The sequence below is a fragment of the Arachis ipaensis genome, chromosome B01 (genome assembly GCF_000816755.2).
Source record: "Arachis ipaensis cultivar K30076 chromosome B01, Araip1.1, whole genome shotgun sequence".
NCBI lineage: Eukaryota > Viridiplantae > Streptophyta > Magnoliopsida > Fabales > Fabaceae > Arachis > Arachis ipaensis.
The window spans coordinates 98,016,402-98,034,304 of NC_029785.2; the positions used below are offsets into that span (position 1 = coordinate 98,016,402).

At 36.4% G+C, this 17,903-nt stretch overlaps 3 protein-coding genes across 3 annotated transcripts; all 3 read right to left on the minus strand.

Annotated features, from left to right (window-relative positions):
- LOC110266264 lies at positions 1,366-5,766 on the minus strand. Its single transcript, XM_021110578.1, has 8 exons — positions 5,496-5,766; positions 5,322-5,441; positions 3,806-3,945; positions 3,500-3,712; positions 3,216-3,308; positions 2,937-3,038; positions 2,486-2,836; positions 1,366-1,456 (listed from the first exon to the last, which is right to left on the minus strand). The coding sequence occupies exons 1-7, from the start codon at positions 5,764-5,766 to the stop codon at positions 2,714-2,716; spliced, it is 1,062 nt and encodes a 353-aa protein (XP_020966237.1). The 3' UTR covers positions 1,366-1,456; positions 2,486-2,713.
- LOC110271688 lies at positions 5,618-6,791 on the minus strand. Its single transcript, XM_021122811.1, has 2 exons — positions 6,011-6,791; positions 5,618-5,768 (listed from the first exon to the last, which is right to left on the minus strand). The coding sequence occupies exon 1, from the start codon at positions 6,709-6,711 to the stop codon at positions 6,034-6,036; it is 678 nt and encodes a 225-aa protein (XP_020978470.1). The 5' UTR covers positions 6,712-6,791; the 3' UTR covers positions 5,618-5,768; positions 6,011-6,033.
- Positions 6,847-7,840, minus strand: LOC110271687. Its single transcript, XM_021122805.1, has 2 exons — positions 7,381-7,840; positions 6,847-7,298 (listed from the first exon to the last, which is right to left on the minus strand). The coding sequence occupies exons 1-2, from the start codon at positions 7,803-7,805 to the stop codon at positions 6,983-6,985; spliced, it is 741 nt and encodes a 246-aa protein (XP_020978464.1). The 5' UTR covers positions 7,806-7,840; the 3' UTR covers positions 6,847-6,982.

The window sequence follows — 17,903 nt, forward strand, 5'->3', positions numbered from 1 at the left end:
AAATAACTGATCAAATGCTATTTAATAAATTATATTCCAGAGATCACATGTTGGTCATGTTACTTAATCGATCTACAATATTTATCTTTCATACATTGTATAAAAAATACATACTTGCATTCATATACTGAGAAAATTTTAGTGTATGCATGTCCTCCAAATCCAACGAGTGCATGAAAGTAGGCTCCACAAACGGATGCTGGTTTACTAGTGTATTTGCCACCCCGCCACATCTGCCTCTACAGTGCCGTTAGCTTGATCTTCGTCTCTACCCGGATCAACGACCTCATAGTTACTTTCAAACTCTTCCTCGCTAGCACTATTATAATCTTCCAACTCAATATTTCGGTCCACTTCAGATTGTTTGAACTCAATATACAGCTTGATGAACGATATCTGGGAGCGAGTTTTCATATACACTGAAAACATATCTTGCATGCTCGCTTCATTGGTTACATATTTGGTTTGAAATTGAATGAACTCACTAAATATGGATATAGGATACCTGTACAAAATGCACGACACTCTCCTAGATATTTGAGAATCTATTTTCTCACAAATCACGCCTTTTAGTTCTTCAAACGACAATCACTACAAAAAAAGGTTATTACGGCGGTTATTTTGGGTAATTACGGCGGTTATAACCGCCATTATGACCAAAACTGGCACCTCCAAGAAACGCCATTATTCTGGGCGCCATTCTGGTTATTACGGCAGTTTTTAGAAAACCGCCATAATAACCTGTGGATAATACGGCGGTTTTGAGGGTTAAAATGGCGGTTTGTAACCGCCATTATTTCCGCATAAAATGGCGGTTTTTGAACAGCTGCCGTTTTTACCAGGATGTTGTGGCACCTCTTCCGTTTAAAATGGCGGTTAGAAACCGCCGTTTTTTCCATGATAACCGCCATTTTTTTCACGTTATAATGGCATCTTTTGCGTTTAAAATGGCAGTTTCTAACGCTGTTTTTACCAAAATATAATGGCATCATTTTCGTTTAAAATGGCAGTTTTTAACCGCCATTTCTACCAGCGTATAATGGCATCGTTTTAAATTAAAACGGGGGTTTCTAACCGCCGTTTGTACCTAATTATGATGACAATTTTATGCTTTTTAAAATAAGATTGAAACCACTAATTTAAAGTGATATTTTCGAAACTCACTTTAAAATCTCATAATAACCAAAAGGTATAGCCATAAATCAAACATCATAAGATGATTTTTAATTCATACATGATCCAAAAGTCATAATCCAAGTCATAATTGAAATGTCATAATCCAAAAAAAAAGTATCAAAATAATCCTTAACAAGCATTGACTAATTCTGACTTATAATTGTCTTAACATATAATTCTTAATATACGTCTTAACATATCAAGCTTCCTTGTTGCTTGCTCCAGAAGACCTACTTCCTAACTCTTTTGGTGATGGAATCTCACTCTCCTGATCCAATCCCTACAACAAAAATATAATTATTATGAGCACAAGAAATACAAGAAAAAGGCATATATTAATAATAAGTGGATAATTATGAATTTGAATTCATCTAAAAAATACATATAAAATGTTACTAATAATACTACTAGTGCTAGTTGTTAATTAGCTTTCCCATGTGCTTGTTAACCATAGCAGCGACAAAGAATGAAGCCTTAAGATCTTTCTATTCACTGATGTATAGAATCATTTTCAAACAAAGCAATAACAACAATAACAACCCTTAGTCAACAACCAGCAATAACACATGCTCATGCTCACCTATTATCATTAGCTGCTTCCTACTTATGCCTATATACCACAAACATTGATAAATCTTTTTTTTTTTCACTTTTTGTTAATCAATTATAATTTAGAAGAAAATCAGAACGGGAAGTCAAAATCTGTATTCATGAACAGTTTACAATTATTTCACTCAAAAGTACATTCAAATAGCCAACAGTGACCATGACCGAATCTTAACTTGTTTTGGAGATCAAAAGTATTCATGAACAGTTTACAATTATTTCACATCAAAAGGAAAAAAAGAGGGAATTCTATGATGAATATGAACACTATTACTTGGGGGAGAAACCCTAATATTGCTCTACAAGGAGATGCTACTTCTCAATTAACTCAACTACAACTGTTGCAAAATCTGTTGCAAATCATGAACGGCAACACATTTCTTAACATGGGGAATAACCCTAATTTCCCCTTAGGAAACCCCAGCTTCAATAATTCTTATCTTAACGGGTCAAACATCTTTCAAACTGTAGAACCTTTTGGCTTGAAAAGTGAAGAATATGGATCACAATCAAACCCTACTGGTCTATTATTATCTCAATCAGACTACAGTAATGACTTCTTTCAACATGGATTGTCAACAAATACACGAGAGCTTGAATGCTATAACAAACTCAGCAACACTACTAATCAAGCAGAGATTAATCCACTGTTTACAATTATTTCACATCAAAAGGAAAAAAAAGAGGATAATTGTATTTGTACCTGTGAAACTTGTTGAGTAGGAAACATTCCAGCCAATTGTATTGGAATTTTACCTCCTTCCTTAGAAGCAATATAAGAGACTAGCGCTTGCAATTGCGCTTTAACGGTATCCAACTCTTCTTGCACATTTGGACCACAAGTAGATGATGTTCCAACATCATTTGAAGAACCTAAATTCATTTGACTAATCCTTGTAGTGTTGTTCTTGAAAGCAATTGTTGGAACAGCTCACATACCTAAACCTCGAACACGACCAGGGTGCTCTTTCCCAAAAACTACTCCAAGAGCATCAAGAGGAGAATTAAGAGTTAATTCCATCGGTTGTTGGCTGCTATGTGCTTCAATCTTCTCCTACATGTATAAAAAAAAGAAAGAATAAAAAATAGTATTATCTTATAAAAAAGAAAGAAAAAGAAATAGAAACAAGTTACTTATTACACTTTAGTCTTACCGCTATTTCTTTAGCTTTTTCATTAACATAACTTCCATCTGTTTTCTTGTGAGTGATGTCCCACATTTGAACCCTACTAACTTCTTTTCCCGTCTCTTCCGTCTAAAATTTAAGAAAAGTAGAAAGACTCGATCAAAAAATTAGAAGCCTACTAACTTCAATCATGTATATATCATTCATCTAATTATTATTTGAGATAGATTAGATATGCAGAAAATTAAGAGATGATGCATGCATTATATTTGAGATAGATTAGATATGCATGCATTAATTGATTACCAATTCAGCCCTTCTTCTTGCAATTGATTTAGCACCTGAAGTATGAGGAATTATTTGTTTTTGCCGAATTTCTTGATTCCTCTTACAAAGTTTCTGCAAGTTAAATTTGGACATAATTAAATAGAACCAAACATGCATTCAACATATAACAATAATAATGGTTTCAAGAGGGAAAAAGAGTGCAGCACTACTGCATGAGAAGCTATCACTAGTTCATTACCAACTCTATATAAAATAAAATACAAGAGCAGGCAGCAGCAATATCTGCTTCATATAAGGCTTACCTGAGTTTCAGGCTTCAAACGATATTCTACAAATAAAGCCCATTGATCAGGAGCAATATCTTCTGGTGCATTATTTATGATCTCGGTTTTACTCAACCTCGGATCATAAAAATCATTCCAAAGCTTTATCCTGTGTTCCCTCCATTTTTTGCCAAGTGATTGGAGCAAAAATCGTTTGGCCAAGTTATCACTCACTTTGAAGCAAAATCGAGCCTTCACAATTATAACAAAGAATATATATTAACCAGCAAATATAACTAAATAATGGCAAAGAAATAAGCTTTAGAGTTTGAGTAATCTTTTTACTAGGAAAAAAATATTCCATTGATTTTCAAAAAAGCTTTTTGGAATGTCTGACCACTTTTCAAAACTGATTGGAAATGCTACACAATTGGTGGCCAATTGCCCACAAACTCCTGCAAGGAGTCCAGCTGCTTCTCCTATTGCTGCATGATGTTTATCAAAAGTGACAACTATGCGCAAACCTTCTGGCAAATTATGCACATCCTTCACTAATAAATGAAGGCGTGTACTAGCTCCGTACTCATCTAAAATAGACAAATGAGTATAAATAAATAAGTAAATGAGCGACTAAAGAATAAAATAAATAATTTTTAAATAATAGACACTATAGAATTAACTTAATAATAACTTTACAACTAAAGAATAGGGCATGAAGTTGAAAGAAAGCACTATAAACACAATCAATCAGGATATAACATGTTCTCACTATAGTAGCATTCAAATTGCACTAAATCTAGAAAAGGAAAAAGAGAACAAAACAGAACAGATCAATCTGGATCGATGTTAGTTTTCCTGCTAAGGAACTCTCTCACTGCACATATCTTACAGATATTACAATCCAAGTGATTCAGGTGGAAGATAATCAAGATTGAAGCAGTGAAGTACTTACAAAATTTTACATAGACACAAAAGGTTCATCCAGATATTAACTTCTTTTCCTTTTCAAATGAATAATACCTATATGCACCCATGGAATTCTAAGTTCACCAAAAAAGGACCATGTAGAAAGAATGTAAAAATAAAGCTGATCATTTTCTGCCTTATGTTTTCTCATCAAAAGCATATTTTCAAGTTCATAATAGCCCAAGTAATTGAATGTCAACATATATAAGTACAATTGTTCAAACTTAGTTTTAACAAATCTGAGCATTGCATGTGGCAACTAAGGAAATACAAAAGAAAAGAAAAACGAAAATATATTGAAACCAACAGGTGGGAAAAGGAATACATCAAATGTTGAACCAAAACACTGAACTTAATAAAATAAATAATTTTTAAATAATTTCTCTGCTATAATGAAATTTATCACCAATTGCATGTAACAAAGCAAAGCATGATCCCAAAACCCAGCTATAAATGAGTACATACAATAATAATGTTTAGTATCTAGTTTTTATCATCAGCAAAATTCCACATATGCTAATATAGGAAACAAGTATATATATGACATGTGTGTCTAGAACAGGAAGGCATTAACTGGGAGAAACACTACTTAAAATCAGGAAAAGAAGCAGATATGGCGCACATGATGCCAATATTGTATTCCACTGCTACAGTCTTATTTAATTAAAGCCCTAAAATATAGTTTAGTTAATGTTAATTTGCTTTAATTTTTTGGGTATTACTGGTAGATAACTTAGTCGAACAGAATTCTGAAGGAATCATGGCTGCTTAATTAATATATAATAATTTCACACACTAGTATTCTCTAAACCAATAATGTGTTTGTTCTTTATTTTAGGTTCTGAATGCTTCTTGCTTTTTGATAATAATAACATAATAAAACATCTATACATACCTATGGCATCAACAGTCCAATAATGTTTAGATTCACGTCCACGTTTACGTTTAGGTTCGGATGGATGCTCAGAAGAATTTGAAGCTGCCGACTTGTCTCGGGATGAACTTGCAGCTGCTGCTGAATTGTCTCATGAAGAACTTGCAGCTGCTGTCGACTTGTCTCGGGAGGAACTTGAAGCTGCTGACTTATCCCGGGAGGAACTTGAAGCTGCTGACTTGTCTCGGGAGGAATTTACAGCTGCTGCCGACTTGTCTCGGGAGGAATTTGTAGCTGCCGATGTCTCTTGGGAGGAATTTGCAGCTGCTGCGGACTTGACTTGTGATGCATTTGAAGCTGCCGACTTGTCTCGGGAGGAATTTGCAGCTGCAATTGACTTGTCTTGTGAAGAATTTGCAGCTGCTGTTGCTTTAAGTAGATTCTTGTACCTCTTTTGCTTTGGCATATCTGCATAATAGATCAAGAAATTCAGGAAGTTACATATCTGCAAGTTAAATTTGAAGACCTAGTAACTAGTATATATCAGTAGGCACTACTATAATGTATAGATAAAATAATTTCATACCATAAATATGAATTATAACTAAATGATAGTTGGAAATAAAATAATAGTTGGAAATAAAATAATTAATAAGTATAGATAAAATGTGAATTATAATTAAATGAAAACTTAAATATAAATTTCATACCATAAATTAATTTAACCTACTAACTATTCCGACATGTGTTCGTCTTCTCCAATATCATCATCTAGTAGTTCATCATCTACCTCATCTCTTAACAATGATAGATTATCACCATTTTCAAATAAAGAATCCAAGTTTTGCTCTAACCATGGCTCATTCTCACATGCTTCATCATCTTCATTTCCCCCAATATCATATGAGTCTCTTGGCTTCAAATGCACGACAACACTCCAATCTTTATTCACTTCATTATTGACAAAATACACCATTCGAGCTTGTGAGGCTTCAATATATGGATCATCCTCCTCTCGGTCACCACTGTGTATTACTCGTGAAAAATTAACAGAAGTAAAACCCCAACTATCCTTTTTACAGCCCCATTCTCTAGTGGTGTCAGCCCATTTACATTTGAATAAAGTAACCCAAAATCGGCCATTGTAGCTTAGTTCTATAATATCTTCTAATTTGCCATAATATGACAAATCAGCATTCCTAACATTAGCATCACTAGCGCTAGCAACACAAGGAGTTGAAGACATTAAGAAAACTCCACTATTCTGGGTCTTTAACCCATTGTCTCGATTGGTAGTTCGAAAGGAGAACCCATTGATACTAAATGTAGAAAACCTTTTGGCATATCGTGATGGACCCATCGCTAAGTATCTCAAATCCTCATGCACAGTATTCATAACGTCTGGGTTCATAAGCTATTATGATAGAACAACATATTAGTTATTATATCCACAAATACTGCTCAATATTAGCAAAAAAGATCACTTTTCTATTTACCTGCGTAGGAAACCAAGTAACAAAATCTTTGTTAACTCTTTTTTCTATCTCTACATTTGAAGGCCTTTTACCCTTAGATCGTCTTCGTACAAAATCTTTGAAGTCACTGTCAGATATGAAAGTTTAACTCTAACTAAACAACTATTTTCAAGTAAATAAAAAACATGTACGCAAATCCTTAAGTACTTACTCAATGAACGGTTTGACATATGGACAATTTAAAACCACATAGCGATGTGCTTGTTTTTTTTCCATAGGTGACAACTCAAATACTGTGAAAGCTCCCTTAGAGTTACCCATTTGTGGAAAAAGTGAATCAACATGTGTATTGTAATTACCATCCGGACGATCATCAACACGTGGTGGCCTATTAAATCTTGTCTCAATCCCTTCTAAGTATCGAGAGCAAAATGTAAGAGCTTCTTCAGCCACATATCCCTCAGCTATAGAACCTTCTGATTTAGCTTTGTTTCGTACATAGGACTTCAAATGTCCTAAATACCTAGTTTGTATAATTGGCTTTAGTAAGCAAGATATAACTAAGTGACAGGTTAAATGAACAATGATTGAAAAGAGATATTTACCTCTCAATAGGATACATCCACCTATAGTGTACTGGTCCTCCAAGTTTTGCTTCATCAACTAGATGACAGGTTAAATGAACTATGATTGTAAAGAAAGAAGGAGGGAACAACATTTCTAAATGACAAAGGGTAAGGATTATTCGAGGTTGGAGCTTCTCAAGTTCTGTAAGACTTAAGCTTTTAGAGCACAACTGTTGAAAGAATGAAGACAACTCTATTAGCACTGCAGTAACTTTATCTGGTAGCACATTACGTATGGCAATGGGTAATAGTTGCTGCATAAGGACGTGGCAATCATGGCTTTTCAATCCAGAGAGCTTTCTTTGCTTCAGGTCAACACACCGTGAAATATTACTCGAGAGACCATCTGGTACTCTAATATTCTTTATAGTACGCAAGAATATATCTTTCATAGAATTTGACATTGTGAACAAAGATGGATGATATCTCCCATTTTCATCTGGCCATTAATCGTTGAAGTCTCGGTTTTAGTGGAAAGTATCGCAATATCTTTGCCGGTTTCTTCTTTTTAGCATCGGTCCATTTAGATGTCTTGCATCTTTTGCATTCTTGCAAATCTTCATCCTCCCCCCAATATAACATACAATCATTAGGGCAAGCTGGTATCTTGGTATAATTAAGCCCTAGTTTGTTTATGGTTTTCTTGGCCTCATAGAATGTATTTGAAATCTTGGCATTTCCAAAAGCATCTTTTATTAACTTGAGGATTTCGGTCATGGCTTTGTCGCTTATTCTATATAAGCACTTTATGTGGTACAAACTAATCAAGAAAGACAATTTTGAATACTTTGTGCACCCTTCATATAATGGTTCATTACCATCTTCCAACAACTTATGAAATTCTACATTTTCTCCACTATGCTCTTCATCTCCATCTCCATCTTCTGTATTGCCTCCATCTCCATCTCCATCTCCATCTTCATTCAAGTCAGATCCAGCGACTCCAAACGCGTCATTGAGCATTGTTACCATTGGATGCTGAGATGTCGAATCATCTTGTACAATATGACTAGTTTGATAAACTTGTGACCCAACTCTAACTGCTTCGTCACCATGCCAATACCAAACTTTGTAGTTTTCTGGAAATGGCTTGACTATTAAATGTTCAAAAACTTTCTCTCTTGTTTGCCACTTGCGAAAACCACACACCGGACAAGGACATTTAATCTGACGACCCGCGAGAGACCGATGCTCAAAAGCAAAATCCAAAAACTTGTTTAAACCATCTCTATACTCATGCGTGGTTCGTGGTTTTCCAATCCACGACTTATCGATTGACATGACTAAGAGGGACTACAAATAGGGATTTAAAAAAATTAAAAGTCTATATATATTCTAAAGGTAAGAAAATTATTCTTGTTTGTGCAAATTAGATATTAAACAAATACTTAAATAGTATTCTAAAAGAAACTATAAAAAAAATTATAATTACCTCTTTCAAATGATAATTTTGTGGCTGTAACAGTGACTTTGTGAATTTTTCCTTCTCAAGTAGTTGTATATATGATCTAAAGAAGAAGCTGGGTAAGTTAAGAAGCTAAAAAAGACATTACTCATCAATTTGAAAAACAGAAATAGTATATTAATCTCACATAAAAAATTATTAATTGCCTTTTAATTTTATCATTTAAAAAATGTATTTAAAAAAAAAGAAGAAACAAATAATAGATCTGGAGGGAAATAAGGAGACTAAGGTATCTGAAATATCAGCAACAACAATGAATAGCAAGTAAATCAATGAATGGGAAAAAAAAGTAATAGCATTAACATAGTCTATATTAATAATGAGAAACTACTACTGTCTCCTATTGCACTAAGAATTTATATATTGATATATGTGTTACATCAAAGAGAGATGCTGGACTTATATATTGACATATAAAAATAAGTATAAAAAGTATAAAATTGTTGGTGTATAAAAAGTATAAAGAGAGATGCTGGACGTTCACTAAGAAAAATAAGTATAAAAATCAATTAAACCGTGTCCATGCATGATTGACATATAAAAAGTCTTCAGTTGTTGGTGTATAACATGGATAAAATTGTTTATCTTATCCTAATTAATGATCCTCTAATAAATCTATTTCTGTAAATGACAAAAAGGAGAAGCTAGCTAGAAATAGGTATGGTATGGTATGGTATGGTATGGCTCACAAGTCACAAATGTCTAGTCAATAGAGTTATAGCCCTAGATGAATGAAATTATCAAAGTCACAAGCGTAATGTTCAAGTTAAAATTCTCTAATTATTAAGGGGATGCAATTTAATTTTTCAATTTATGTTCAATGTTTGGTTATTCTACTTTTTACTAGAACAAGAACAGGAGGAATATTTTTGTGTGTGTGAATGAATTAATGCATGCCAGCTTATTGCATATGAGAGCTCTAAATTAAAATAATTTGAAAATGCTCAAATTAAATAGAATGCACTTTAAAATTGACTAGTTATTAAAATAAGTTAGTTATTTCATTTTTTTCCTTTTTACAATATGTCATTTGAAAGCATTCAAGTTGCAGTGAGTTATTAAAATCAGTTTGCAATTGAGTGCAACAGCAACAACTATAATCAATGTCAAAATTTGACTAGTTAATAAGCTCAAAAACTGCAGCACAGATTAGATTTTTCATGTACCTAGTAAACTTATTTGTTTATTTGTGTAAGAAAAGTACATGAAATAGATAGAAAAAATTCACATTTTCAATAGAACTAAGAGGATAAAAAGAATATGATAGGCACAATCAAAGAGCAGGAAATGACCATTAGAAATTACAATTTCATCAATTTTGGCCATAACCCAATTAAAAATCACAATGGTAACACATGATTAATCCAAAGAATCTAACCCGGCAAATTGACCCAAAACATAAAGGAGTTGAAGTTTAAAACCAACACAACAATGAGAAATCTGCACAATACTCGACAATATCCCAAGAGAAATCACAATGAAACAAAAGAATATGACAATAATCAGGCACACAAAGTAAGAACCACTTAAATCAACCAGGAATAAACTTAGCACATAAACTATCCATCATCAGGAAAATAAGGAAAAAAACTTAAGAAGCATATTTACCAAATATCATAACCCTGACCAATAAGTTGCTCAGAAATTCCCCAAGCAGAATGCTAGGAACAAAGTATAGGAGCAGAGGAAACCAAAAACCAAATAAAGAAAAACTCCAGCCCCAACATCATTCAAGAAGAAGAGTTAATGATCTATTTTTTCAGGATAATCTCAAGCAATAAGAACGCAATTAAACTCCATGAACAGAATGCCACAGGCACAAGCACAATCAAATGGCCAGAAATCAATGAATACAGAACAGAGCCCTACTTCACTAAGCTTATTCAGTCTGAACTCATTCATCAATTCACTATATTAAGAAATAGCAGGATGAATTAACTAGCAAAATCCAAAACAATAATAAGAGTGGCAGCAATTGAACCATTGACACATGCATCGAAGTAAATACATAAGGAAAGAGAAAGTGAAGTTACCGTCAATCCAAGATCTGATATCATCGACTAGTTGAACACAAGACCCGATCGGCGTCAATCACCCCCACACCAACGTCAATGGAATACTTCAACACAAGCTCCGATCGTGGAGCTGCAGAGAAACAAACCCCCCCCAAAAACGAAGAAATCAGTAACTGGCGGAGAGGGACAGGTACCTAGAGAACTTGAGAGGGAGCTGCAGAGAAACAAATCAGTAACTGGCAGAGAGGGAGAAGTACCTAGAGAAGTCGTAACCGGTGGAGAGAGGAGAAGCTGAGAGGGAAGAACGGCGTTGTCGGAGATCGAGAGCGAAGGGAGAGAGAAGGGAGATCGAGAGCACCGTTATAGTGTGTTTCGTTTAAGGCTAGGGTTGCAATTCTTTTGTTTTATATATGTGTGAAAACGGCGGTTCAAAACCGCCATAATCACCCAGACCGCCAGCAAACACAAAGTTAATTATGGCAGCAACCAAAAATGCCATAATAACCGGGTATTACAGCGGTTCTTGAAAACCGCCGTAATGTCAATGCCATTTTAAACTCTTTTTTTTTGTAGTGAATGTGAATGGAATAACGATATCTAATGGATTTTCACACACATATTTCACTCCTTCAGCTGTTTATAACAAAATTTGTCCATGATAATATACTTTTAACATCACTCTATCATCCATTATGATATATTCATATTAAACACTCTCAATCTTGGTATTGTTTCTGTTGAATCAATGAAGAAGAAGAAAGAACCAGAGGGGTTTCCAAAGAGAGAATTGAGAGACGAAGAAAAAATGGAGAGTTCAGCCAACTTTGGGTATAACACAGAAATTGGACAGTCCGACCGCATTTTTACCATTTCAAATATTTTAAAGAACTGAAATCAGATCGTTCGATAAGCCTTATATACAAATAAAAAAATTGCATGCATGAAATCGGACCGTCCAAAGACTATACAAACAAAGATTTAAAATTTTTTTGCCTACACAAATCAGACCATCCGATTTGTGTTCCCCTTTTTTGCCACAAAGAAATCGGACGGTCCGATTTCTTTCCCCGAACTTCAAAAAACTAACGCTGTCACAACAGTGTACCCATACCTCCATAACTCAGCATTACACACACTTTATATTCATATTAAAAATAATGAGCTGTTCTGAGATCTGCCGTATACAAAATGTCTCCTGCTCACACTGTAAATATTTTTTATATTAAAAATATTACACCACATTAATCACTTACTACTTTTCTATTTAGTTGTTTCTCACACCATAAGTGACTTTACATATTTATTATAGGGATACGACGTAATTCATTAAAATTAAATAATATTATTTAATCAAATATTTAGCATCAAAGTTAAGGTAAGGTCATTTCATTTAGTCCAACATGAAAGAATATGTGTCAGTTGAGTTCACACGATAAAATCGCATGAAAAGAAGTAAAAACTAATATAGTACAATTTTTTCAATCTCAATAATATTTATGCTGTAGTTGAGATTTTTAAAATCTTTTTTGATACAAATAGTTAATATCAGAGACTACTTTTGATGCGGGGAAAACTTGTCTCAACAAATCTTCCTTCGGCAAGTGTACCGAAGTTGTCGTCAAATAAAAACTCACAATTGAGTGAGGTCGAATCCCACAGGGATTGATTGATCAAGCAACTTTAATTAGAAGAATGTTCTAGTTGAGCGAATCCAGAAATTGGGTTGAGAGTTGCAGAAAATAAAATGGTGGGAATGTAAATAACAGAAAAGTAAATGCTAGAATTAAAGGAATGGAAGTAAATGACTGAAAGTAAATTGCAGAATTATAAATGGGAATGGGGGATTTGCTCATAAAAGTAAATCGCAGAAATTAAAGAGAATGGGTAAGATTAGAGATGGGGAGTTCATTGGGCTTAGGAGATGTTGCAATTCTCCAGATCAAGTTCATTTTCATCTCTTCCTCAATCAATGCACTCATTGATCTCCTCTTGCTCCTTTTTGGTCCTGAAATCAAGCAACAAAGTGCATCAAAGCTCCAGTCCAAGTCATGAGTAATGCAACATAATATTTGTCACTAAACTTATGCAAAATCCTCTTGAAATCATGTAAAATGCACAATGTATGCTTGAGTCAAGGCATAAGTGAATATTTACCCGAAAATAGCTTATTTCCTAAAGAAATGCATGAAACTAACCTAAAAACAGTAAAGAAAAGGTCAGTGAAACTGGCCAAAATGTCCTGGCATCACAACACCAAACTTAAAGCTTGCTTGTTCCTAAGCAAGTACTGGAACAAGAGCATGATGAATGGAATATCCAGAGGAATGAGTCATCCTTGTGGAAGTCATATTACTGATTTTATGGTGGTTTCATGCATAGCAACTTAGGTTCATTCCATTACTGGTATTCAAGTTGGCTGGGTCATGATACTCTTCTTGTTGATGTTCTTCCTGATGGTATTCCTCTTGATGAGCTTCTTCCTGGGCCTTTTGCCTTCCTATATGTGGCCTTCTTAGTTGCTGAGCCGGTGTGGTATAGACCATTCGCTCGAGGGTGACTGGCCTACCTGGGTTTACCCAGTCTGGGCTGCTGTCCTCAAATACTACCTTGGCCTTGTTGCACAAGCGGAGAATGGTGCTGGGGTACCAAAGTCTGGCTCCTGAGTCAGCTTTCTCAGCTGACTCTTGAATCCCTTCGGCAATGAGCTCATGCACCTTGATTTCCCCACCTTGTACTAAGCATTGTACCATAGTGGCTCGATTGATGTTAACCTCCGAATTGTTAGCAGCTGGTAGGATGGACCTCCTTACAAGCTCAAACCACCCTTTGGCTTCAGGGTGAAGGTCCCCCCTTTTTATGAATTTTGGTCTCCCATCTGAGTACCTCTCCCAGTCAGCGGCTATGACACAGATGTCTGATGCTATCTCTGAGAGCTCATCCTTATCGGGGCTTCTACTTATCCTTTCCTGATAACTCTCCTCATCAAAATGAGGTGATTTTAATTGAAGAGCTCTTGTTATGGCACTTGGGCTGAAGTCCACCTCCCTTCCTCTCACATAGCTTTTGAAGGTTGGGGCTTTGGTCTTATCCTCTCTAACTGCATTTGCATAGAATTCTTTGATGAGGTTTCCATTGATCTTTCCCTCTGGACTGGTGAGCAATTGCCACCCCCTCTGTTCGATTTTTCTCCAAATCTGTGGTGATTCATTTGCATTGATTTGGAAGATTAATTCTGGCAATATCCTTCTGACACTTATCCGCTCAAATTCATGCTCATGAAAGGCAGTCTTGAATCTCTTGTCATCAAAAGGAGCACTCTCCATAGGCCCTTTCCTCTTTTGCCTCTTTGAGCTTGATGATGCCATGGCTTGAATTGTTGTTTGAGGGGGTTTGAGGCTTCGGATAGATGAAGAGAGGATTGGTTAAAGCAATTTGTGATGAAGGGTTTAGTGTGCCAATAGAAGTGTGGAGAGTGGGGATTTGAATGTGAGGAGTGAGCATGCACTACGGTTCACTTATATAAGAAAATCATGAGTGGATGAAGGGTGTGGATTGCATGAATGTTTACTAGATGAACGGATGGGGTTGTGTATGAAGGGAAGACAAGGATCATCACTTTAATGAGAGTGATTGGTTCGTTCTTCAAGGGTCTTCTTTCTCCAATGTTGCATGGCAGCGTTTCCCCATGCGTTCCTTCTTGAGACATGTGTGTAGTGCTCTTCATTAAGTGGTGAAATCTCCCCCATTTAATTGTCCAATCAATCCTTTTTATGCTTCTTTTCCTTTCCTATAAAGATTTGAAATAAGGGAATTAATATATAAAAAAAATTAAAACTCTACGGCTAGAATAAAATGAAAGAAAGGATTTGATTGTTTGTTTATGAATTTCAACCAACTGACTAACTATTGGTGGTTCCTTATATGCATTTTGGTGGCACCATGGGGTGACACCAAACTTAGTCTGAAGCACTGTGATGAAAGTTTTGTGTTCAAAGCTCCCAAGACTAGCATGCAACTTGGTTCGCTTTGAACACCAAACTTGTTCCTCACTATATTCTGCATAAGAAGACTTTCACCAATTGTTTGTTAAGTTTGGATTGAAGCTCATAAAGATTGACTTATTCATTATCATTTGAAAGCATATAAAACATGGGTTGCCTCCCATGAAGCGCTTCTTTAGCGTCACTAGCTTGACGTTTTTTTTTCTTTCATCACGGTGGTTGGTAGTGCTTAAAGTCCTCCCCTCTTGCTGTGGACTTGTATCCATTGGTTGGATCAATGATCTCCACATGTTCCAGGAAAAGAACTCTGTTGATAGTGAAGACCTTGGGTAATTGAGATGGCACAGTAGGGATATTAGGGGGAATATCCGGGAAGTAGGCTGAGACAACTCTATCCCCTGGAGAGAAGTCTTCCGTAGGGATCTTCTTGTTCCTCCATCTCCTTAATACCTTCTTTTTTGTTTCTTTTGAGGTTGCCTTCCCCTTGGTGACCTCTTTTCTCCAAGGAGTTGTGATGCTATCTTCACCTGCCTCTAGAGGTTTGGGTTCCTCCAACTTTTCCTTGAGCTGTGGCAATTGCTGTTTTCCTTGTTTGTTAGTTAAGGGGGTCTCAGAACGAACTGGCTGTGCTTCAGTGCTTGTTTCCTCCTTCAGTGTCTCATTATCATTTGTGCTTAGTTCCTTGTCCTCTTGATCTGTTTCTTGTGAGAGTTTGAAAACATTGAAGCTGAGTCGTTCATCATGGATTCTCAATATTAGCTCCCCTTTCTCTACATCGATAAGTGCTCTGGCCGTAGCTAGAAATGGTCTTCCCAATATGATTGGGTGAGTGTGACTTTCTTCCATGTCCAGAATGACAAAGTCTGTTGGGAGAAAGTACTTCTCAACCTTTAGCAACACATTTTCCACCACTCCTATTGCTTGCTTTTGAGTTTTGTCAGCCAGTCTGATAATGACATCTGTAGGCATTATCTCATTGATCTACAGCCTCTTCACCAGGGATAAGGGCAGTAAATTGATGCTGGACCCTAAATCGCATAGTGCTCTGTCGAACATAGTTTCACCTATGGCACAAGGGATATGAAAACTTCCTGGGTCTCTTCTTTTTGTAGGTAACTCAGGTTGAATAAGGGCACTACATTCCTTGTTCATCACTATAGTCTGCCCTCCCTTGAGTGAGCTTTTCCTGGGGGGTTCTTAATATTGGCTCGCACCTCCTCTTTGAACACCTTATTTTCTTGAATCTCTTGGCTTATTCCTTCAAGTAAGGCTTCAATCTTAGAGAGCCTGTCATCAATTGATGAGTGATTCGGAGCAGATGTGCTGTTTTGGTTTTGATAAGTATGTGGAGAGTTGTTATTGTGGGGGTGTTGAGATGTCCTCTGGGTGAATTGTTGGTGAGCTGCATTGTTGTTGGAGTTGTAACGTCTCTGGTCTTGGTTTTGATCTTGCTCACTTCCCCACCCAAAGTTCGGGTGATTTCTCTATCCAGGGTTGTAGGTCTTGGAGTATGGATCATAGTTTTTCCTTGGTGAATTCCCAATGTAGTTGGCTTGCTCCTGACTTCCTTCTGCTTCTTGGTTTACTCCTTCTTGTGTTGTTGATGAAGTGGAGATTGCTGCTACTTGGTTCATCTCCATCTTCTTGGTGAGGTCAGCCAGCTGCTGGGTAATGAGCTTGTTTTGGGCCAACAGAGCATCTACATTGTTTAGCTCCATCACTCCTCTTGTGTTTCCTCTTTCGGAAGCATAGAAGTAGTCGTTTTCTGCTACTGTTTCAATAACATCTATGGCTTCCTCAATGGTCTTCTTCTTGTTCAAGGACCCTCCAGATGAATGGTCTACTGCCTTCTTTGACTCATAAGAGAGCCCTTCGTAGAAAATGTGCAGCTGGACCCATTCGTTGAACATGTCAGGTGGACACCTCCTTGTTAAGTCTTTGAACCTCTCCCATGCTTCATACAGAGTCTGACCATCCTGTTGCCTGAACGTTTGAACCTCAGCTCTCAGCCTATTGATTCATTGAGGAGGGTAGAATCTTGCTAAGAATTTGTTCACCACATCCTCCCAAGTTGTCAAGCTCTCCTTTGGGAAGGATTCCAGCCATTTGGCTGCCTTGTCTCTGAGTGAGAAGGGAAATAAGAGCAATCTATAGGCGTCAGGATGAACACCATTAGATTTCACTGTGTCACATATTCTCAGGAAGGTGGTCAAATGTTGGTTGGGATCTTCTTGAACACCTCCTCCAAACGAACAGTTGTTCTGAACAAGGGTGATGAGCTGTGGTTTAAGTTCAAAGTTGTTGGCATGGATTGTTGGTTTTTGGATGCTACTTCCACAATTGCCTGGGTTTGGATTAATGTAAGAGCCCAAAACTCTTCTATCCTCTCCAGCATGATTTGCTCCACCTCCTCTGCCATGGTTGTGAGTCTCTTCTTCATGATGATTTTCCATATTTTCTTCCATGTTTAGTTCAAAGTATTCCTCAAACTGTTCCTCCTCTTCTTTAGCACCAACTACTCGTTTTTCTTTTGCCTCCCTCCTTAGTCTAAGGAAGGTTCTCTCTGGTTCAGAATCAAAGGAAGTTGAAGCCCCACTTCTTCTCCCTATCATACAACCAACAATGACAAGCAGAGAAAATAGGTGCAGACAGTATTTGTGTCAGAATTGATGTTAGTTGTGGGTGATGCAATATATCAAACAGTTAGTGGGTTAGCAAACAGAATTTGAAAATAACAAAGAGAAACAAAAGAGTAGAGGAGAAGGTAAGAAGTTTAGCTAAAACAAAAAGTAAATCACTCAAACAGAAAATGAAATACACAAAATAAAATGCTCAATCTAGTGATCTTCCAATCTAATCATTGTTGATGCACAATCAATCCCCGGCAACGGCGCTATAAACTTGATGTGGGGAAAACTTGTCTCTCAACAAATCTTCCTTCGGCAAGTGTACCGAAGTTGTCGTCAAGTAAAAACTCACAATAGAGTGAGGTCGAATCCCACAGGGATTGATTGATCAAGC